The sequence below is a fragment of the Candoia aspera genome, chromosome 9 (assembly GCF_035149785.1).
Source record: "Candoia aspera isolate rCanAsp1 chromosome 9, rCanAsp1.hap2, whole genome shotgun sequence".
Lineage (NCBI taxonomy): Eukaryota > Metazoa > Chordata > Lepidosauria > Squamata > Boidae > Candoia > Candoia aspera.
The window spans coordinates 421,276-442,241 of record NC_086161.1 but is presented as its reverse complement, the minus strand read 5'-3'; the positions used below and the strand labels follow the sequence as shown (position 1 = coordinate 442,241).

At 54.9% G+C, this 20,966-nt stretch overlaps 5 protein-coding genes across 11 annotated transcripts in view; 1 reads left to right on the top strand and 4 right to left on the bottom strand.

Moving 5' to 3' along the window:
* Positions 1–1,154: 1,154 nt before the first annotated feature.
* On the bottom strand, positions 1,155–6,008 carry ARCN1 (archain 1). The gene is made up of 10 exons (XM_063311017.1): positions 5,905–6,008; positions 5,423–5,686; positions 4,963–5,142; positions 4,627–4,832; positions 4,025–4,189; positions 3,258–3,423; positions 3,019–3,166; positions 2,788–2,896; positions 2,485–2,689; positions 1,155–2,084 (listed from the first exon to the last, which is right to left on the bottom strand). Exons 1-10 carry the CDS (start codon positions 5,905–5,907, stop codon positions 1,995–1,997), a joined length of 1,536 nt encoding a protein of 511 aa, XP_063167087.1. The 5' UTR covers positions 5,908–6,008; the 3' UTR covers positions 1,155–1,994.
* A 47-nt stretch (positions 6,009–6,055) lies between these two features.
* Positions 6,056–8,868, top strand: IFT46 (intraflagellar transport 46). Of its 2 annotated transcripts, none has more exons than XM_063311023.1 (11): positions 6,056–6,176; positions 6,263–6,359; positions 6,440–6,749; positions 6,837–6,911; positions 6,979–7,072; positions 7,301–7,429; positions 7,515–7,633; positions 7,779–7,845; positions 7,999–8,059; positions 8,264–8,349; positions 8,499–8,868. In XM_063311023.1, exons 1-11 carry the CDS (start codon positions 6,138–6,140, stop codon positions 8,592–8,594), a joined length of 1,173 nt encoding a protein of 390 aa, XP_063167093.1. In that variant the 5' UTR covers positions 6,056–6,137; the 3' UTR covers positions 8,595–8,868. The 2 variants fall into 2 exon arrangements, with proteins under 2 accessions (XP_063167093.1, XP_063167092.1); XM_063311022.1 differs by having other exon boundaries at positions 7,512–7,633; positions 8,499–8,867.
* A 332-nt stretch (positions 8,869–9,200) lies between these two features.
* Positions 9,201–12,885, bottom strand: TMEM25 (transmembrane protein 25). Of its 5 annotated transcripts, XM_063310856.1 has the most exons (8): positions 12,475–12,880; positions 12,058–12,384; positions 11,650–11,940; positions 10,953–11,084; positions 10,829–10,859; positions 10,480–10,574; positions 10,278–10,355; positions 9,202–9,607 (listed from the first exon to the last, which is right to left on the bottom strand). In XM_063310856.1, the coding sequence occupies exons 1-8, from the start codon at positions 12,647–12,649 to the stop codon at positions 9,534–9,536; spliced, it is 1,203 nt and encodes a 400-aa protein (XP_063166926.1). In that variant the 5' UTR covers positions 12,650–12,880; the 3' UTR covers positions 9,202–9,533. The 5 variants fall into 5 exon arrangements, 4 of the variants coding, with proteins under 4 accessions (XP_063166928.1, XP_063166929.1, XP_063166926.1 ...); XM_063310858.1 differs by lacking the exon at positions 10,278–10,355 and having other exon boundaries at positions 9,201–9,607; positions 12,475–12,665; XM_063310857.1 differs by lacking the exon at positions 10,829–10,859 and having other exon boundaries at positions 12,475–12,885.
* A 78-nt stretch (positions 12,886–12,963) lies between these two features.
* Positions 12,964–14,397, bottom strand: TTC36 (tetratricopeptide repeat domain 36). Its single transcript, XM_063310862.1, has 3 exons — positions 14,222–14,397; positions 13,485–13,673; positions 12,964–13,295 (listed from the first exon to the last, which is right to left on the bottom strand). The coding sequence occupies exons 1-3, from the start codon at positions 14,325–14,327 to the stop codon at positions 13,024–13,026; spliced, it is 567 nt and encodes a 188-aa protein (XP_063166932.1). The 5' UTR covers positions 14,328–14,397; the 3' UTR covers positions 12,964–13,023.
* A 1,627-nt stretch (positions 14,398–16,024) lies between these two features.
* Positions 16,025–20,966, bottom strand: part of KMT2A (lysine methyltransferase 2A) — a 50,322-nt gene continuing 45,380 nt past the window's right edge. For both annotated transcript variants that reach the window (XM_063310854.1, XM_063310855.1), the window contains exons 32-36: positions 20,725–20,903; positions 20,149–20,252; positions 19,758–19,841; positions 19,454–19,583; positions 16,025–19,275 (exon numbers count right to left, since the gene is read on the bottom strand). In XM_063310854.1, coding sequence (XP_063166924.1) covers positions 19,000–19,275; positions 19,454–19,583; positions 19,758–19,841; positions 20,149–20,252; positions 20,725–20,903 — 773 coding nt within the window. In that variant the 3' untranslated portion in view covers positions 16,025–18,999. The remainder of the gene's footprint in view (positions 19,276–19,453; positions 19,584–19,757; positions 19,842–20,148; positions 20,253–20,724; positions 20,904–20,966) is intronic.

Below are 20,966 nucleotides of genomic sequence, written 5' to 3'. Positions count from 1 at the left end.
AATATCTTAGGGGAGCCTTACATTCTATTACTTGGGTGCCTACTCAAGACCCAAGGCTTTCCTTTGGGAATGGGAGACAATTTTTCATCATTATTAGTTACCTAAGAAAGTTTAAGCACACCTGGTCAATCTGCATGTTTCAGTGAACAAAAGCTGACATCAGCACCACATGGTTCAAAGTTAAAGAGGACATCCCTCTGCAAATCAGACAGCAGAACCCTTTGGCCATGCAGGGCTGTCAAGTTGGGCAGCAGGGGAAGATGCAGGATGCAGACAGCCGCAGTGGCCCTCCTTCCACCCATCATGGGCCCCCACAGCATCAACATGCACAGGCACCGCCTCACCCTGCTCCTTGGGTGTGTGCGCAGGCCGCCAGAGAGGGCTGCCGATGGAAGTGCAGCTGGAGAATGGCTCACCTGGTTGCGCTCACTCTTCTCGACCCTTGCACTCCTCACATGCCTGTCCTTCTCTGCAGCCCCAAACAGGACACCAAGACTGGGCAGCAGCTGGCACTGGCATGGAACCTGCCCCGTCCCTCTGCCCTGAGCCCCCACCTGGCCACCTCCCTTCTCAGTCACAAGGGCTGAGCAGGCGAGAGCCGCCTGTGCTGGCTGCCACCCACTGCCCACCTCGCCTCCTCTCTCATTCCTGGCGGGTCCCACTTTGTGGGGAGTGGGTCCTCCATTCCTCTTCTTGGGAATGTGCCTGCCCCCCTGCCTCCCCCCAGCAGCTTTCATTTCAAAACAGTGGCTGCATTCTCTTCCTCAGAGCTTTGCTGAAGCAAGCCCAGCAGCAGAGAATTTCATTCTCCATATTTACACAGAACTAGCAGTTTTAAGTTTTTACATTTATGAATCTCACTTGAAGAGCTAAAAAGTTTTTTTTTTTAAAGGAAAAGTGAGAGAGATCTTGGGGCATCTTTTGTCAGTGGTCACTCAGAGTGACCATCAGTGACACAACAGGCAGCCCAGAATTAAACCACCAGGAAAGCAGTGCTACTGATAATTAAGCAACCCCTTCAACCCCTTCTTCCTCCGGAACTCTGAACAGGAGCCCACCTGAAGCTTGCATGTTCCCCTGCAGTGATTCCCTCTTGGAGCGACGCATCAGAACTAACCATGAGCCCTTGCTTGCTGAGGTAGCCGAAGAGCATGTTTCCTTTTAGGATACTCTTTATTGGATTCAGGAGCAACAATTCTTCACATACACTGGAATGTGTTGTACAGGCTGTAATTTTACTGGGTTCCAAAACCTTATTTCAGTGTCACCCTCAATGTAATTTGAGAATAAATTGCATTTGACAGTAGAATTAAATTGAACCCCATTTTAAAAATCAGACAAACAAATCTCCAATTGGTATGATTCATAGCCCCCACCCAGGGCACTTTGGAAGGAGTCACATTAGCAAAGAGGAGGTGTGGGAGAGGCCAGTGTCTTCTTTAGCAGGCACGCACAACCCGATGCGTTCAAGGTGCCCAGTGCTGGCCCTCCTCTGAGCTGAAATTTCCAGGATCTCAAAGCCAGAGAAAAAGCTAGAAAGAGCTGCTCTTTATTCTTCTGGATGGGCACCGAGTTCAAGAAAATGATAAGAGAAGGGAGGAGCTTTCAGGCGAGAGCTGCACAAGCATGAAAGCTTCTCCCACCCTTGGCAAGTTCTGCCCAGCACCGGAAAAGGGAGGGCCTGCCAGCCCTGTTTCCCTCCCGTGCCACTGATCCCCTTGCGGCTGCAGAGGTGGAGCTAGCTGGAACCAGCATGGCATCCTGGGACACCCTCCATGAGCAAAAGGGGCAGTGGGGGTGGGTGGGGGAGAAGTGCTGTCTAGGCGGGGCAGCTATGCCAGAGAAGCAGGCAGTCTCTCCCTGCCTGAGCAGCCAGGGCCCGGGAAATAAGGTCAGTGGGCAAACAAACATCAGTGTTCCCTGACGCTGAAGGCCGCAGCTCTTTCTCCAAATCGCACAGCCTCGGCCTTGCTTGCGGCTTCCCTTCAATGGAGTTACAGGATCTCATACTTGTCCACGAGGAAGGTGGTCTCCGTGGAGAATCTCACAGGACTGTTCCCATCCACCTGGGTCACTTTGGTGACCTGCAGAGAGAAAGCAAGCGGTTGGTTGGGAAGAGGGCTTTGCTGCTGTTCCAGGGATGGGCAGCTTTCTAATGCTTACAACGAGGCAAGACCTGCTACTGGCCACTGTCCCCTGACCTCCCTGTGCTCCAATAAAAATGTTAAGGCTTTGCTCTCAGCCAGTGACAGGGGCACCTGAGGAGGCAGTGCTAAACTAGACAGGGTGCGAAGATCCCAGGATGCCGTTAAGCGAGGAGTGCCTGTCCTGTCTACTCCGCTTTGGTGAGAACAGAAGGTCCCACTTGCCCTGATACGTAATGTTCTCCAGGGTCAGAAAGGACTCTGCAGATCTTCAGACAGGGCAGAGAAAAACAGAAGGCTGACGGTGGCCATTCACCTGAACACCCCCTGCAAGACCCACCTGGATGTTGCAGAAGTTCTTCTTGGAGACAAAGGAAACGTGCACAGGAAAGAAGTCGTTTGGTCGCCCAGCGATGCTGAACTCCAGGCTGCCACTCTTGTTTTTGGCATCCACCACTGGCAAGCACCATTCGAGGAGGTTTTTCCGGCTGTCGTGGCGGTATTCGCCATCAATCTCGCCAATTATGGGAGCCCCCACCCCAGACCTGGACAATCAGAAGTGCGTTAGCCCGAACTCCCTGCCACCCCAGACCCAACGCTGCTGGTTGGTGGGAAGGTCCTCAGCAGGGGGACAATTACTCACGGCAAAGGGATGGCAATTACTACGTCATTCAGCTCCAGGCTGTCCTCCTGCAGCTCGTACTCAATGTTGACGTCACAGCTGTTGCCGTTTTCTGAGGGCCAGCAATTGACTAGGGCCGAGAAGAAAACCCCTTGAGATGGTTCCAGCAGGGCAGCCTGAAAACCCTTAACAGGTACAGGAGGAGGACAAGGAGTGGATGGCTTTTGCCTCTGGGACCGAAGCAACACTCACTTGTCAGTGGAATGAGGGACTCCTCTGTGGTCTGCAGTCGCCACTTCAGTACCCCCACGTCACTGTTGATGGGAAATGACTTCTCTGGGTTTTTCAGGCCGATTAGGGACTCCGACATAAAAAGCTTCTTGTCAACATTGGGGTGCGTCTGAAGAGAGAGCAACCGGTCAGCCGCGTCACTCTGCTCCAGAACAGATGTGCACGCTCAAAATGATGTCCCTACCTCCAGTCAACCTTACCTGGAGCTGCACACCCTTTTTGTCCTCATTCTCAACATGGATGCAAATCCGAGCAAACTTCTCATCCAGGATCCGCAGCATGATCATGCCGTGTAGCTCCATGTTTTGCAGCCCCCCATCCCGGCCACAGGTCAGTGAAATTTTCTCCTCTATCTTCATATGCACACTGGAAGAAAGGAGAACCCGGGTCACAGGATGTTACATGCCTTCCTTCCAATTTGACCTCTTGGGCACTAAGGAGAGAGAGAGAGGGTCCTCGCAGGAAAAGACCCTTTTGCAGATTTTGTACTTGTCCCTTTCCACAGCTTGTTTCTTTCTGCGGCCCACTGCCTTTGGAGAGCCACGCCATCACCGCATATTACAGCCTCGACCCTTGCAAGTTCACTTAAACCCAAATGTTCCCAAACCCATAAAGTGATTGGTTTTCTTATGGTTTAGCATGGTATTTATTAACCACAGCTTATAGTTTAGGACAACGTTGAACGAAACCACTATGACCCGGCCAACAAACTGTGGTTAAAAAGCCCCTTTCAGCTTAATCTAATACGCACTCTCAGCCACAAATGTAGTTGACTGTCCCAGAAAAACCATCTGCCTGCTGAGCTCCTGCTTTAAAGTTTGAAAGTGATATTTGCTCTCCAGAAGGCCTGGCTTCCTCTAGAAAAGGCTTGGGCTAGTTCCCCAAAGAACAGAAACCTGGTTTCTGCTACACAGGATGTTGTGTGCTTCTCTCTTTACCTCTCTGCGTTACTGGGCAATACATGTACCTCTCCATGTTAACAGGCGGAACAAGAACAGCTGCTGCATCTGAAGAACGCTTGCCAGCCGAAGAAGCAACAATATTTTCGCCTTCAGATTTTAGTTTATCCACAAAATTATCCACTTCCTTCCCTTTTGTGCCAAGCTTAAGTGCCTTGTTTGAACCAGAGGATCTAAACAAATAGAACAAAGTACAGAAGATATTTTGCCCAAAAGAAGGACGCAGCAAGATCACTCCCTTCTTCCCTTGTTCTGCGCTGCCTGCTTCATCAAGACAAAAATGAAGACCAGTTGATGTGCCACCCACATTTTTCAGATGGGAGAAATCCCAAAGAACCACAAGGAAGTCCCCAAGCTTTAAGACATCAAAATATCTGCTACAGATCTAAACTAGAGCACCACCTTGCATTATTTTAACTCAATTAATGCTGCTTTTATGCTAATTATTTCATGTTTTTAAGTTATTCTAAGCGGGCTTGATTCTTTACACAAACAGAAAAACAAGTATACATTTAACAACAAAGAATAAACGTACAGAGACCCACGAGCCCTCCCTTGCAACCCATTTACGTTCTGCAACCAATCTCACCCACCAAAACAAATGACGCACCTCGTTGGAGCTGGAGTCATTTTTGGCTTCTCTGACTCAATAACGGTTTCAGTGATCATAGCCGCAAGAGTTCCTCCTGATACAGCTGAATTGCCGAAGCCCCCAAAACCCGGTGCTTTGGTGCCCCGCCGCTCAGCATCCCTGCGTGCTTGTTGTAGCTCCTTGGCTTTCCGGCGCATCTCAGCCTTAGCTTCTCGTTCTTGGGTCTTGAGTGTGAGAAATTGGGAGTAGACAGGAGAAAGGAGATGCAAAGTCAGTTCTTCAAATAACTGCAAAAAAAAAAGAGAGCTTTGACCGAAAGCAGAACAGGCAAGAACTGGATGGACTTCAACCTACTTCACGGACAGCCCTGAAGACCTTCTCCTCATGAGAATCCATCTCCGTAAAGGTCCGAATCTGGGCCAGATTGACATTTTCCCGGTAACCAAGGGCAACGATCTCATCAAAAGCGAAGATGAGATCAAAGCAGTGTTCAGAGATCTCATTCTCCTCCAGGGCTCTGCAATACTCGGGAATCTGGATGGAGTGATGAAAAAAGCACAGGAGTTTGACTTTACTTCCCCTTTCCATGCAACAAGCAGGGAGGGATCTCGACAAAGCATCTGAAGCCTACCTCTGGGCCCAAGATCCTTCTCCCAACCTCCGGGGACCACACACCAGATCGCCTCTTGACAACCCAGAACGCCAAAGACAGGAGGAGGGGGCTGAGGGAAGAAATTCGCCAACCTCGGGAGGCCCCCAGAGCCCTCCCCCGTCGGGGCAACAGCCACAGCCTAGGCGCCCGGCGCCCGCTTACCACCCTAGAGAAGAGCCGGAGCGTCTCGAGGTCCTCGAGGATGTTGCTGTTCTTGGTGGTGATGAGCACCATGTACAGCTTCTCCATGGGCTGATACACGTAGCGCACGCTCTCCGTCTCCACGAACGTGTGCTGTTTCCCCGTGTTCATCAGCTTGGGGAAGGCCGCCAGCAGCCCCTCGATGCGCGTCCGCGTCATCTCCACGAACTGGCGCGACACGATCGCCTTCCCCGCTTTCGTGCAGACGGCGGCGGCCAGGAGCACCTGCGGAGAAAAGGCCCGACCCTCAAACGCGGCTGGCGAGGCCGGACCACGTCGGGAACGGGCTCCCCCGCCGCGGCGTCGCGCCAGCCCGGCAGCCGCCTCCCTGGGCCCGACCCCTCAACCGCCCGGCCTGCCGGACCCAACCGGCTCCTGGCTCGGGAGGCCGCACCGGGCTTAACCGGGGCCGCGGAGAACAGAGCGCTCCGACCGACCCTCACCATGGCGGCGGCGGCAGCGGCCTCCGTGGAGCTGCTGGGCGCCGCGTCCCCGCCACTTCCGAGGTCCCGCACAAGATGGCGTCGGGCCACGTCTCTCAGGCGGAAGTAGCGTCACCGCGCACGCGCAGTCGGCCCGGGTGAGGCTGCCGGTTCTCGCGAGAGGACAGCCGCCTCCCGTTGTCCTGGAGATTGACCAGCCGCGGCCCGCTGCTCCCTCAGGCGCCCGACGCAGCATGAGCGGAGCGCCGCCGCCGCCGGAGCCCGGGCTGCAGGTGTGGGGCCGGGCCGGGGGCGCGGCCGGGGTCCGGGCGCCGTCGAGCCGCCATCGCTCGCACCTTTCTCGCTTTCCCTGCTGCAGACGCGGCTCGTGGAGAACCAGCCCTACGACGAGAGCCTGGACGTGAACGAGACGGAGGACGTCGCCAGCATCTACGCGCCCAGCCCGCCGCAGCCCGGTCGGTTCCGGGGGGAGCGGGGGGGCGGGCCTGAGGGAGCCGCGCTCCCCCGCCCCCCGTGACGCCTCTCCCACCCGTAGGACCGCGCCCCGCGCGGCCCCCGCGCAAGGACAGCAGCGACGAGGACGACGACGGCGGCGAGGCCGGCGCGGCGGCAGCCCTGAAGGGAGGGAGCTCTCCGCCCCGCGCGCCTGGCTGGGCCCCGGCCGCCGCCCCCGACCGGCCCGCGGGCGCCCTGTTGCAAGCGGAGAAAAAGGGCGGCGGCGCGCTGGGCTCCGGGCGGCGCTTCAGCGGCCACGAGGTGGAGGACGACGACGAGGACTCCTCGGAGACCGACTCGGACGAGGACGAGGACGACGAGGACGACGAGCACGGCGCCCCGCTGGAGGGGTAGGGCGCGCGGGGGGGGGCGGGGGGGGCGGGGGGGGGCAGCCCGCAGCCCCACCGCGCCGGCTCAGCCGTGCGCTTCCTTTGCAGGGCGTACAACTCCGCCGACTACGACTATCTGCCGGTTTCTCTGGAGGTGAAGGAGCTGTTCCAGTACATCAGGAGGTGAGGGGGGCTGGCGGGGGGGGGGGGAGGGCCATGGGCTCCACTGACTGCCTCCCCACCCCTATAGGTATTCCTCCCAAATGATTGACCTGGAGCACAAGCTGAAGCCTTTCATCCCGGATTTTATTCCCGCGGTGGGAGACATTGATGCCTTCTTGAAGGTGCGAAGAAGCTGTTGTCCTGCCTGCCTGTTATCTTGGTGGGGGGGTGTCTGTGTCCCACGGTGTCCCCTCCCTGGAGCTCTTACCGCTGGGCCTGCGGGCACTGCTTCAAAGACAGGGAGGGCACAACGCATTGGTCTGGGTAGCTCAGGGGCACATAGCTTATCCCTTGGGGCTGGGCTGCCTTCTTAGCAAACACCTGAAAAGACCATGGCTCATTTCTTGCAGGTTCCACGACCCGACGGAAAGTCGGATAATCTGGGGTTGTTGGTGCTGGATGAGCCGTCCACCAAGCAGTCAGATCCCACCGTGCTTTCCCTGTGGCTTACTGAGAACTCCAAGCAGCACAATGTGGCCGTAAGCGGGGGAGAAAGGAAAAGGGCGGGTGGCCAGCCGGCCTAGCAGTGCCAAACCGCTGATCTGGGGGTGGCTTTTCTAGCAGCAAGTGAAAGTAAAGAGCCTTGAGAATGCGGAGAAGAATCCCAAAGCTGTCGACAGCTGGATCGAGAGCATCAGTGAACTTCACCGCTGCAAGCCTCCAGCCACAGTCCATTATGCCAGGTCTGCCTTTGGGTCTCCAGAGCAGCCCCTTGACGCTCCCCCAGCTTTCTCTCTGCTACAGCAGTACCCCCCATGGGGGAGCATTCCCATCAGAGCTGCCTGGTAGCTGGTTCTCAGGGCTGCTGCCCGTCCCTTTCCTTTGCAGGCCAATGCCCGACATAGATACTCTGATGCAAGAATGGTCTCCAGAGTTTGAAGAGTTACTGGGAAAGGTATAGTGACCTCCCCAATGGGTAAGTTGTTCCCATCCTATCCTGTAACTGGTTTCTCTTGGGGTTTCCAGCAGGCCCTGGGGGCCTTAGGAGAGCTGCTTCGTGCGGAAAGCAAGGTCAGCCCTAAGCCTTCCTTCCCTCTCTGGCCCCCAGGTGAGCCTTCCCACTGCAGACATCGACTGCAGCTTAGCTGAATACACAGACGTAATCTGCGGTGAGTGCCCTGGCCCTGTGCTGAGCCTGGGGATATTTGCTGAAGCGTGGATTGTCGTCTCCGGATTGAGCCGACATGGCTCTCTAAACAGATGTCTCCTAGTCAGGTCATCCAGCATCTGGCAGAGTTCCAAAGGGTCTGCTTGATGGAGTTGGACCTGGAGCTTTCTTGGCTAAATGGTTTCTCTTTTGGGGTTTTCTCCAGCCATTCTGGACATTCCTGTCTACAAGGGCCACATCCAGCCCCTACATATCCTATTCTCACTCTACTCTGAATTCAAAAATTCACAGGTAGGTGAGAGAGCTGCTGCTGCTGTCCACAAGGTGTGGAGCCTGCTTGAGCGGCTCTTCTCCACCTGTTTCCACCAGGAGACTCAAGAAGTCTGGAGTGAGCCTGAAACGAGGTTTGCTTTATGGGGCGATTTCTCCTCTTCTTGCAGCATTTCAAGGCCCTGGCTGAGGGCAAGAAGATTGCAAGCCCACCCTCCAATCCACCCTCACAGGTTGGAGAGACAGATATGCTGGGCTTCACCTGAGAGACAGAGGCTGCTCTGCCTGGGGAAATGCTGTGAAAGCTTCCCGGCTCCTGGGCTTAGTCAGAGGGGCATCTAACAGCACATCTCCTAGATTTCCAGCACCCATTTTCTGGGAGGTTGTTGCTGGCCTGGCTTTCAGGTGACATTCAGTGTAAGTTTCTGAAAGAAACGGGCAATAAAGTTTTCCTGTAAGCATTCGTTCTGTCTCCGAAGGAGAGACGATGCTGGCAGGGCAATACTCGAGCACAAACCATGAGTTGCTTTTGTCAGGAAAGGGGGACCGGGGCCTCACATCTTGTTGCTGGGCCGCAGCTGCCAGCCCCACAGAGATACTGGCTGGGGCCCTGAGGGTCTTGGGCGTAGTGGAGCTGTTATAAGGGCTGTCTTGTGAAACTGATGCTGGCCCAGAGGCCTGCTCTGCCTTTTAGCTGCAACTCATTTCAGCATGCCTGGCTGGACTGGTCGGTGGACAGCACCTTCTGTGTACGCATACGTGTGTTTTCTGGATTTTGTATTTATCAGGCTCTTTTTCAATCTTGGGGATTGAGACATTGAACCTTCTTTTCCAGAGCAGCAGCATCAGCAAAATCCAGGCAGGGGTAAGGAAAGGGCAACACCTTAATTGCAGCAGTTTATTCATTAAGCGTAGAAGCTGCAAAGCTACAGTCCTCAGCGAGGAGAGCAGAGACTTGCATGGTGATAGCCTTGCTGGTCTGCAGATGGCAAACATGGGGTTAGGAAGAAGATCTTGGTGTTGGGTGGAGAAACGGTAGCTGGTGGATGCCTGCGCTGCTGGGAATGAGGAAAAGATGAGAATGGCCATCCCTGCGAGGATCAGCCAGTCTTCGCAGGACAGGCTGATCCTGCTGGGGGCGCCCTCTGCCCCACTCCCCCCACCTCCGTTGCTTCTCGCACTGCAGGTGGATGCGGCGACAGACTTCAGAGCCAGATTTCATCGCTGCTCATGCTAGTGGCTCTGTAAATGTATCCGACTGTAAGAAATCGACCAAAGCCTGCAGAGGCAGAGAAAGAACATAGAATTTGGTTCAGAGCAGTCACTTTTCCAGGAGTTTTGAAAGACTTGGTGTCTTTGGGGCTCTCCATGGGTCATCCAACAGAGATCATCACTTAGTCTCCAGTTCTAAGCAGACTCAGCTGCTACGAGATAAGAGAACAAACAGGCCTAAGTGGGTGCCTTTCACGTGAGACTGATGGCAGCTGTTCCCTCCAGCATCACCAGCAGTGGGCCTGAGCTATTGGATGGCAGGAAGGTGCTCTTGCCCCCTCCAGGGCTGGTGTCTGACAAAGCTGGACCCGGCGAGCCAGATCCAGCCTCTGGGCTCCTCTTCTGAAAGAGTCTCCCACTTGCAAAGCTGGGAAGAAGCCCTAAAAAGCTGCCTGGCACACATGTGAACCTGACTCTCCTAGTTCTGCCTAGTCTGATTCTCCCTAGGATGGTGGGCACACAGCAATCTTTTCCAGCGCAAGGTGGAGCTGGCCAGAACAAACTGCCTCTTGAAAAGGGAATGTTTCCAATATTTGGCAGCTTTTCCTGCTGCAGAATTGAGCTTTGGTATGGTATCTTTGCCAGTGTTTCCTACTTGTTTCAAAACTAAGCCAAGAGTGGCTTGGCTAAATGGATATAGCTCCCTGCTTCCCCAGCGTGGCAGAAGTTCCTCCTACCTTGCTCAGCAAGGGCCTGGTTTCCTGGCTCCAAAAAGGCTTCCTCTCCTTGCTCTGCAGGAGCACCATTTGCCCTGCCTTTGGGGTAGAGGGAAAGAGGGCTGGAGCAGTTCCCCATGCCTTGGCATGGTGCCTCCCTTCCCCAGCTGCAGCCAGGAAAGCCTACTCCCTCCCCACCCCCCATGGCATCCTTGCTGCTCACCTCCTGGTTCTGGCGCAAGATCATTGAGTTGCAGGTTGGAAGGGAGGGACCTGTTTGCCCGTGGCAGATGGGCTTCCTTTGGCTGCAGGGCAGTGCTGTGGGGAGGGCAAAGCAATTGGCGCTCAGTCCCCTCAGCCACTTGCCCACAGGTGCTTCAAGCCAAGGCCGTGGTTCCTGGCACTTCACCTCTTTCTCTGACCCTCAGAGAACCCTTTGGAGAAAACTGTCCAGAGCGTCAGTCTCTTAGGATGGGCTTATGCCACCTCAGTCAGGTCTGTACAAATTACTCCCCAAAGAGCACAGAGCAATTAAGGGGCTTTTACCCCCTCTAGCAGTCCCTGAAAGTTACCTCAGAGGAAGCTGTGCTGCGTGGTCATACCCTAAAGAAGAGGAGAAAGGAAGGTATGAGGCCTGCAGCAAGTAGACGGCTCCCACCAAGGTGGGGAAGGGCTGCCGGCTTCCCCTGCACCCACCTGTTGATCTCTTGGCCTTCTGGGAAACAGTCCAGCTGATGAGCACCCCAAAGCTCAGGAGTACCACCAGAGCCACAGCAGCTGCCCCGACCAGGGCCAGGAGAGGCAGTTCAAGCTGGGTGGCCAGGAGACCTACGGAAGGTGGAGATGCCAGTCAGCAGGCCAGGGTTTCACCCTGACCACTGCTCTGTTGGACCTGGCCTTATTCAGCAAAGCAAGCTGCCCTCCTGGTCAGACGATACATGGACTTCTTGCTGGTTCTCCCCAATGACTCAGTGTGGCCCTAACCCAGCATTGCCTGGAGGCTGCTGCCTCGAGAAGGCGGCGTGTGCTCATTTTGAACTAGCCTCTCCAAGGCAAGGCTCAAAAGAATTTTGCCAGGGCAACCCAAGAAGCTTCTGGGCTGAGGAGAGAGTTGAACTCCACCTCCTTCAAGCCAGGTTGTTGGGGAGGCAGCCCAGAGAGTTACATCCTACTGTGAGGGAAGGCCGGTGTGCCCTGGGCTGGCAAGGAAGCAGAAAAGGAAAACTTAAGACTTGGGGACCCAGCGACTTCCACCTCGAATCCCTGAAGTGGGAAGGGGGGGCTTGTACTCGGCCAAACTCATTCCCTGCAGTTTTGGCTTGCTGAGAAGCAGCACCAGGCTGTGAGCTTGCCTGGCCCCTGCCCCAGGCCCATCAGCCCTGCCTGGCCCTACCGGGGGGCGGAACAGAGGAGCTGGCAATGCCCAGGCTGTTGGAGACACGGAGGGAGGCGTTCTGGGGCGGGCCGTGCAGCTGCACCCTCACGGTGTGGTTGGCGAGCCAGGGGTAGGCCTGGGTGTCCAGCAGCAGGAAGCTGGAGGCGTTGATCGTCACCGGCCCGTCCTGGTCCACCCACGTGACGTTGGCCGGCGGATTGGCTTGGACCAGCACCAAGAGCACCAGGAGGAGGCCGGGTTCCTTCGCCTCGCGGTAATGGGCGTCCACCCTCACGATTTCGGGCTGAACTGCATTGGCACGAGAGAGGCCGGAGGCCGCAGCCGCGCTGGTCATCCTCGCGCCTTCACTCCTGCCCCAGCCGCAGCCGATCCTTCAGCCCGCCCACCCGCCTGCCCGCCGCTCACACTCCACGTTGAGGAGGACCGAGGCGGTGGAGACGCGCCCCGTGGCCGGGTCGGTGGCGGCGCAGTCCAGCCGGCGGTCCAGGCGCCGCGCCGTGACCACGAAAGTGCCGCTGCCTCTGTCACCCGCCTCCAAGGCAGCGCTGTCACCGTCGCCGGCCGCGGCCAGCAGCCTCCCGGAGCCGTCCGTCTCCTGCCGCTCCCCGTTGAGGTACCAGGTGAGGTTGGGCGCCGCCGCCAGGCACGTGAAGGCGCGGCTCTCGGCCTCCCGCAGGCTGCTCTCCGACAGAGCCCGCCCGTCGATCCTGGTCTCCGGCGTCGCCACCGCGCCTGCGACGGAGCGGAGCGGGGGTTACCGGCCAGGGGAGGTTACCGCGGTCGTGACCCGCGGCAGAAAAGCCGCACCGCCCGCCGCCCTACCTGGCGTTGCGCGCCGGAGCAGGACCACCAGCAACAGCAGCGCGGGCGGGGGGCTCCCGGGCGCCGACCCGGCTCTCCGGCGCCGACGGGGCGACAAGAGGGGGGCGCCCGAGGAGGGCAGCCGGCCCTCAGGAGGGCGCGTGCCTCGCGGGGCGGGTCGGAGAACCGCGTCCATCTTCGGTTGCGCGGCGGGGCGGAAAGGGCCGTGGGCACCGCAGGCCGGTCGCGTCGAGGATGCGGCAGCAGCTTTCTCGGCTGGCGGGCGCGTTGGAAATCCCGGCTTGGATTGCTCGGTCCGGAATGCCGCCGCCCTCTGTTGGAGTCCGAGAGTTTCCGGCCTGGCGGCGACGATGGACTCCCTTTAACCACCACCTCCGGGTCGGGAGGCGCGCTCTGGCGGGGCGCCTCTTCCCTCCCCGCACGGCGGGGCTGATCTGGCAGGGAAGCTACTGGCCGGGGACGGAGAGACAGAAGCAGGCCTTCGTGGTCTGAAGCCGTGTGCTTTATTCAGCTGCCCCGCCCCCCCGCCTCCAAGTGTCTTGCCCAGGATCAGCAGCCCTCCTCCTTGCCCCCCTTCCTGTGAAGCTTCTTGATCACCTCCGACAGCATCTGGTTGCAGAGGGCTGCATAAGGGTTCATCAGCACGAGCTGCCGTCGGGCAAAGGTGCTGCCCAGGCCAGCTGCCTGCTCGAAACACTTCCGGGCTGCCTCCTCCTGGCCTTGCAACCGCTGGATCAGCCCTCGCTGCACAAAACCCTGGCAGGCCACTGGGCCAACCCCTTTGCTGAGCTTCAGTGCTGTCTCCAAGTCTTCCAGGGCCCCTGATGGGAGGGAAAAGAGTGTGGCTGAATTAGGTAAGAAACCTAAGCACTTGCTTTGTCCTCCCCTCTTGCTGAGCCAGATACCCTGCCTTAGCGCCCTCAGCGACTGTGATTCCTGCCCCAGGCAACCATGATCATCAACGGGAGGAAGAGTGATGGATCAGGCCCTGAGCCCACGTACTTACTTACTTGCAACGTCTCCCTTGAGACGAAGGGCTTGTGCACGGTTGTTGAAGGCTGAAGCTCGCTCTGGAAGCAGTTGGATGGCTTGGTTAATCTTCTCCAGGGCCAGCTCCAGGTCACCTCCTTCGGCTGCTGCGATTCCTTGGGCCTCCAGATGAGTGGCTTGCTTTAGCAGCTCAGGATCAAAGCCGCCTTCTGTCACCAGCACCAGAAGCAGACTTTGGCTACAGCTCTGGCAACTAATCGTCTCAAGAACCAGCCAGTAGCTGGTCACCAATACCACCCCAGGAACATTGGGTCCCAGGCAGCTCAAGCGTAAGCTTTGTAAGCGGCAGCTGTAGCTACCAAGCAGCCCTGCCTTCCTTCCCTCCTGTGATGCAATAAATAATATTGCTGGTCACTTGGGTGGCCTTTTGGACGTTGGACTGCCCTCCAGTGGGAATGAAGCAACATGTGAAGCACTGAGTCCCGCGTCCTTGTTGCTTTTTGAAGCACGAACGGCAGCACATTTCTGAATGCAGCCCACAAACTTTTCCCTCCATTTTTTGGAGAGCAGTGGGCAAAATCTCTCCAGCCCATCAGCCCTTCCAGGTTTCTGATTTGGAAATGATTTGTGAGAAGCAGGCCGAGGAATCTGCTGGAAGCCCAGAGATCTGAGGCATCTTGCTCCTGAGAAGCCTCCAAAGTTTACAAAATACCACCTCCCCCCCGCCCCCCCCACGACTGGAAGTGCATCAAGTCACCTTGGATTGCTTGCTGCTTCTCCTGCTCCTCCTCCGAGTCTTCATCAAAGGGAACATTTGGGTGGAAAATAGTTTGCAAAACTGCCCGATCGTTGACAGTGGCCATACTGAAGCCCAGGCAAAAGCAAGTTCCGTGGGGAGGATCGGGCCAGTTCAGAGAAATCTCCAATGCTCTGGTTGGGGAGCAAGGGGCTGGCCTGCGAGCAGCCAATGGCAATGAGGGAGGAGATGGGCCCTGCCCTGCCAGAAGCCCTAAAGCCTGCCTACTGCAGTGCGGAGGGTGGTGAGGGACCAGCTGTTGGGGGGTGGTCAGGGAGCTCAAGTGGGAATTGGGGTCTTGACCCCCTTTTTCCTGAGCATACTCACAGGGACAGGATGGGGGAGCCCAGAAAGAGCAGGAACCAAGGCTGTACAGGAGGGGAACAGGGTGGGGACTTCATCACAGCAGCTGCACGTCACCTCAGACAAACAAGTTCGACAGGAAACGTTGGCAATTGTACCCAAGGAAGTAATTAAAGAGATGAACCATCTGACTCAAGGCAGCAGCTTCCTGATGCCAGAATTAACACATCATCTTGCTGGAGTGATGAATCCAGCCTTTCTGGAGAAAAGGGAGCTGGTTTGGAGTCAACATCCAACCCCCAGTCCCTGAAGAGCCTTTGATTGCGTGCAAATGTGCCTGACAACCCAGCTCAAAGGTGGGAGGTTTCCCTCCCCTGCCCCTCAGAGGATGCCTGTTACGGCACTCAAGGTTGCAGTGGCCCCTTCGGGTGCCCTAAGAGGATCAGCTGGGAATAAACCCCACTGCTCTTTTTGGCTTACAATGTGTATGTTACTGTTTTCTTATAAGCTGTCTTGAACACTTTGCTGAGAGGTAGGATATACTCAGATTCCTGATTGCCTGGGGGCAGAGGTGGGGGGGGGATCAATCTGACTTGTGTGACTTTCGGGAACAACAGAAAATAGCAAGTGGTAAGTACAGAACAATCAAGGACAACATTTACAAATTCACAGAAGGACCCCAAAAGAAGTGTTAATGGAGGGCAAAATTTTACAGGTAAGACACTGAAAGTCAGTAATAGTACTTTGCCTTCTTGCTTTCAATTTTATGATTGGTGCAATAATATTCTTTATGCTTCCTTAGTTACATTAATGCATCAAGTGCAGGCTTTCATCAGCAGGAGACCTAGCAGAAGCATTAAGGGGTATCTTTGGCTGTGGCAGGAGAGGGTCAAAGGTCCAAGCCAGAGCTTTTTGAGTGTGTGTGTTTCTCACACTGGTGCATCTGCTTAAAAGTAATGAAAACTCACTTTCTCCAGGCCAAGCAGGTTTAACTTGGAGACTGATTCAACAGGGTTGTCTCTTAGGCCTCCTGCAAGAAAACGCCATCAAGGGAAAAAACTCTGAACATGAATGGAGAAGCGTCTAGAGGAGGCTGGACTGAATCCACCTGGTGCTGGGGAAATGCCGGATACCGTTCTCCACATCGTAAGTGGAGGATTAGGTAGGAAAGCACCTGCTGAGCTCTTTTGCCTTGGTTCTCCTCCAAAGAGCTGCCGGGGGGCAAGGGGGGGGGCTTTTGCACAGTCCCTTGTTTTGGGACATGCAGCAGTGGTTGACTGCTGCAGTTAGAGACGCAGCGATACTGGAACATGCAGCTGCGAGGTCAATGGCCGCCTCATGCGTGTGGCATTCGTGTGGTGCAGGTGAGGTGGGGGATCTCCCATTCAGCGATTCACCCAGTCTGAAAACAGACTGGCCTGGGAAAAATCTCGGCTACAGTCAATAAAAGAAACCCCGCCCTTTGAAGCAATAAACTCGACATGTTTATTAATTAAACTATCACTTAAATAAAAAAGTGCATAGAAAATAAACATGTTTAAAAACTCCTTTTTTTGTACAACTATATACACTTATTTTTACATTCAGTCTTTCAGTCACATCTTAAACTACTGAAAGTACTTCCTTCATCCCTGTAACAATGACAGGGAATTAACACTGATGCAGCACAAGCGTTTCCTCTTTTTAAAGAAAAAAAAACTCAGTTTGGAAGAACACAAGAGAAAAAGAGAAACTGGTTTTACATGATAAATTGCTTTTTGTATGGATCAGAGCCCTGTTTACGTAGCTTTTGCAAAGTGGCTTGAGACATTTATTCACTACCTGTAGCTATTGAAGACGCTGAATCCAAGGAACACCACGAGCACAGTTCTCGGCAGAAAGGCAAAGCTGCAGGACCTTATTAATAGACCAGAAAAGCACACAATGCAGTGGAGGGGATCCACCAACTGGAGTCCAAAAAAGAGGCGGCAGTGGAGAGAAACGAGTCATACAAGGATTGACTATTAAACACAGAAGGTCAGGAGAACTCACAGCCAAGTCCTCCAGCCCTGCTTCCAGGGGGCCCGCATGCAGGCGAGCTGAGCCCAGCCCAGCCCAGCCCAGCCCAGCAGCACCCACCCTCGCCCCATGGCACCCTCTTGGAGGAGGGGGGTCCACTAGCCATGGAGCCTTGGCTTGTGGCTTTTCCTGCCTTTTTAGCAACGGGAACACAACCATTATCTAAAGGGTTAAAGAGAGTTCAAAGCCAGGCTTCAAGACACAATGCAGTACAATATTAGTTCCTATAGATACCTTATTTATAGTAATAAAAACTTGCAGGTGTAGGGGAGGAGAGCAGGGGATGGGCCAGCAGCAATCTGGCCAAATGACATGATTCTGCACAAAGGATGAATTTGACTAAAAACCCAGTATTGCTTCACAACAAAGAAGAGAAGATTCTTGCCCAGCCCTTTGCAGTGACCCGCTTTTCCTTTAAAAAAAAATAAAACCTTTAAAGGGTGGACTGACTCTTAGTATTCTTAGATATCATGATCTGTCAGTTCTTAGAAAGATACATTCATATTGCCAGGTAGCTGCCAACGCAGCTTTCTTTTGCTCCCTCTCCCTGCTGCTCTGGAGAGCCAAGCTCTCCCCACCTTCCCCCTCAGATGCAGCAGCAGCAGCAGCAGCTTTTTGGGGTTCAGGCCAGCCCACAGCAGCTCTGCTGCTCAGGACAGCCTGAAGATGGATTAGCAATGGGAGGAGAGGAGGAGGAGGAGGAGAAGACGCCTGTGGACCTGGACCCCTACAAAGACTTGCTTGAGCCAAGGGTTCAGAACCTGCTCAGAGCTTCCTTCAGGTGAAAAAGGCGGCCGCCTGGGGGGGAGCAGCTCTTCTAGCAGCCAACAGAGCAGCAGAGGATAGGAATTGTGTTTCTCCAGGCCCATACGGAAAGAGAGGCCTAGACAGCAACCTCTGCCTCCTTTCAACCCCAACCTGGATCTTGCCTTGTTCTCCCAAACTGCCTCATGGATACGAAGCCCTGGCCCTGGGATGGTGAAGGTGGTGGACCTGGAGTGTCGATTCCTCCTTCCATCCAGGAGAGTGGCGGGTGGGCCATCTGTAGCAGAAACAAGGGCCTTGCTGCAAGGGGGCTTGGCCAGAGCGCGCCTCAATTCTGCTACATTTTAAGAGGCGCCTGCAGGTTATCTGGCTCGACTTTTGTCCTCCAGAATCAGACAGGCTGGGGCACAACCTGGTGGGAAACTGGATGTTTACACCGCTGGCCCTGAAACCAGGCAGGGAAGGGAGAGGAGGTTAGAGAGAACCTTGGCGGTTCTCCTCACATCTAGGGAGCATCAACCACCTCACTGCTGGAGAATGGGAGGCCCCCCAATATCAAGAACTTTCCTGAAAATGGGAAAAAGCTTCCTCCCTCCAAACTTATGGGTCAGCCAAAGCAGCACCCAGAAAAGTCTCCTCTCCCTCCTGAGGGAGGGAAGAATCAGGCTATGCCTGGCCCAAACCTTGGAAAGACCATCCCATTAAAACAAAATATTCACCCTTACAATGGATTCTTTTAAGTCAGGATGATACCATGACTAAAAAAATAGTCTCCTAAGTGCTCTTCCCTATGAAGTGCTGCTCATAGAAAAATATACAAAACATATTTACATTTATAAAACTTTAAATACTAGACTGTAAACCAAGGAAAATCCGATGACTTAATTCAAGATGATGCAACTGAAGGAGGCTGAGAAGTAGCTCTGCTTCTATAGGCCTGAAAATGGACACGGATTTAACCAAGTCCGGGACTCCCAATCTCCTCTGCCACGCAAGGGGCTGCTGTTATAACGCTGCTACCACAGCCCCTCAAAGGTTTCCCAGTGCTTATTTCACGTCAGAAAGCAAGCTGCTTACCACTGCTGCGTCCAAGAAGCCCACCTGGTTGCTCCATTTCTACGTTGCAGGCCTCTAAATTTCTGACCAAAGGACAGGTACAGGGCCGGGGTCAGTTGTAAAAGTCCAGCATGACAGGCTCTCCTCTGGGACAGGAGCTCCTCCTCTGAGGCCCTCCTGTAAGCCCACCCAAAGTATTTGGTGCTCCTGTGCCCAAACTGCTCGTTTGGGGTTCCTCCCCAGGGGCCACAGGGATTTTGGAGAACCACCATCAAGACACCAACCCAAGCTGGATCGTGAGGGCAAGCCACACATTCCAAACTTGAGGCGGCGGCAAGGTGCCCTAGAAAAAACACCTTGCCTTGCCAGCTAGGCAAGGCCTTGGCTGCTGCAGCCCCACCTTCCAATTCTCCTAATAACACAGAGCACCAAAGTCCACCTTGCTCCAGGCAGGTCACACCTTGCCAGACCAAGCCTACACATCTGTTGTGGGGAGGGGCACCAGTAGCCTGACTCTCAACTCCGGCCACCGCTATGGCTTGGCTGGGCTCGGCTGCTCAGTTGAGGAACCGTCGGCATTTCTTGGCACCGCAATTGCAGGGCAGCTTGTTGCTTGCATCCTCAATGGGAAACTTGTAGTCGTAGGTGAGCTCTTCCCCACAGTAGATCTTGCGCATAGCAAAGATGACAATGTGCTTCTGCCCATCGATGTTGATGACTCGGGAGTAGCAGTTGGGCTCACAAGAGTGATTGATGAAGCGTGCTGCGTTCCCGTGCATGGTGGCATCTACCACTTCTGAGTCATCAATACGGAACATGTAACAGCCAATGCCCTGAGAGACAGAGAGCACGTGCGTGTGATCCTGAGGCCTTGAAAGGCACTCCCTGCCATCTGCCTAACCAGGCAGGACAGTCCTGCCAACACCACACCCTCTCATTGCTCCACAACTTGCAGATCTGGGCAGCTGTTCCACCAGTAGAACTGGAGACTGGCCAGCCACTCAAACTCACCTTACTGTCATAGTATTTCTCACGCTTGTCCGTTAATATGGAGCGAATCACATTGCCAGCATATTCAATCACCATCTCCCCTGCATCAATGTTCCTTTTGCAGAACAGGCCCCGTCCATGGATAGGTGACCTGATAGGAAGGCAGAGGACACCAAGTTGACAAGCCTGGCGCTGTTCCCAGGGGCATCTGGCAAGAGAGCCTGCCCTCAAAGACCAGACATGTCATGAGATTTCCCTAGGTTGATGCTGGTAAGATGGCCCTGATCTCCCCTCCTCCTCCTCCCTGTCAGGAAGCCCCACCTACCTGTACACCCCAACTGCCTCCTTGGAGGTCTTCTTCAAGTGTCGGAACCGCATGGGCATTGGAAGATCCATGCTGGTTGCTCTCCTGAGGACAGATGAGAAAGAGACTGCTTGAGGGCCACATCTGGCATAAAGCACTGACCATCAACCTGTCCTCCTATCCTTGATGCAGCTCCAAACTCCCTACCTGAAGCACAACATTTCCCCCCTCCCTCAGCTTCAGGCTCTGGCCCCTTTATGAATTTTCTACCGCCCATTTTGTAGTATCAAGCAGCAGTGGCTTACAGCTCAGCTGCGGAAACCCAAGTTTCTCCCCCAACTTCCATCTTTCCAGAATTACAAATGAGTTACAAAAAGCAGCAGCCTGATAGCTGTCCCCTCCCATTATGTACCGGGCAGACTTGAGCTGCACCTCCTCTTCCTCCTCATCATTGGGATTGTACTGTGGGGGCTGGCGATGCTTAGAAGCCAGAAAGTTGAACATGTCGAGACCAGACTTCCTGGAGTGCAGAACAGAGGCATTACTCATTGCACTGAGTGCCACAGCAACTGGCTTCCAGAAATGCTCCACCTCAGACAAGAACAGTAGCAAGGGAGGGCTGGCCTGGCCAAAACGCCTTGTGGCTCACCACTTGGTTCTGGCCTCAAAGAACTGACCTCCTCCCCACCCACCCCGTCCCTTGTGCATTGTGTCTTTTAGACTGCCTGTCTTTCTCCTTTAATTGCTGTGAGCCACTTTGGAAGACACTAATTGTCTGAAAAATGGGATGAAATACATGAAGAACTCTTAAATAAAAAGAGGCAAGCAGAGACAACCGTTTTGGGGGGGCACGCCCTGCCCACCCTGAATTTTTGAGCATGGGTGTCACTTGATTCTCCCACTCCCGCCCCTCTACAAGGGTCTAAAACTTGTTTCAATTGTATTTCATCAGCAGCAGCTTGGGGAGAAAGGGGGGACATGACTTCACTTGCCTGAGGTGCCCTTCAGCCCTGGCAGAGCCGTGGGGATTCACAGGGGGCTCCTTGGCCTCCTCTGGCTTGTGGAACCTGAACTTGTAGTTGGGGCAATGCTTGGCTCCACAGAGTTGCTCTATCAGGAACACGACAGCATGGTGGAGAATACCCAGCATCTGCAGTCCACTCACACCTGGAAGACGGAGAGGCAGGAAGAGCAGCTGCAGCCCCAACCGAACGGAGCAAGGCGCTAAGA

Coding starts and splice junctions, on each gene's coding strand:
- ARCN1 (XM_063311017.1), bottom strand. Junction 4,190..4,626: donor ATGACTCCAGCTCCAACGAG/GTGCGTCATTTG, acceptor CTATTTGTTTAG/ATCCTCTGGTTCAAACAAGG. Junction 2,690..2,787: donor GTAATTGCCATCCCTTTGCC/GTGAGTAATTGT, acceptor CTGATTGTCCAG/GTCTGGGGTGGGGGCTCCCA.
- IFT46 (XM_063311022.1), top strand. CDS start 6,138: ATGAGCGGAGCGCCGCCGCCGCCGGAGCCCGGGCTGCAG. Junction 6,750..6,836: donor CACGGCGCCCCGCTGGAGGG/GTAGGGCGCGCG, acceptor CTTCCTTTGCAG/GGCGTACAACTCCGCCGACT. Junction 7,634..7,778: donor GCCACAGTCCATTATGCCAG/GTCTGCCTTTGG, acceptor TTTCCTTTGCAG/GCCAATGCCCGACATAGATA.
- TMEM25 (XM_063310856.1), bottom strand. CDS start 12,649: ATGGACGCGGTTCTCCGACCCGCCCCGCGAGGCACGCGCCCTCCTGAG. Junction 12,385..12,474: donor GCTCCGGCGCGCAACGCCAG/GTAGGGCGGCGG, acceptor GCTCCGTCGCAG/GCGCGGTGGCGACGCCGGAG. Junction 11,941..12,057: donor GGTCCTCCTCAACGTGGAGT/GTGAGCGGCGGG, acceptor GTGCCAATGCAG/TTCAGCCCGAAATCGTGAGG.
- TTC36 (XM_063310862.1), bottom strand. CDS start 14,327: ATGGCCACTGTCAACGATCGGGCAGTTTTGCAAACTATTTTCCACCCA. Junction 13,674..14,221: donor GAAGCAGCAAGCAATCCAAG/GTGACTTGATGC, acceptor TGCTGGTGACAG/AAGGCGGCTTTGATCCTGAG. Junction 13,296..13,484: donor TCTCAAGGGAGACGTTGCAA/GTAAGTAAGTAC, acceptor CCCTCCCATCAG/GGGCCCTGGAAGACTTGGAG.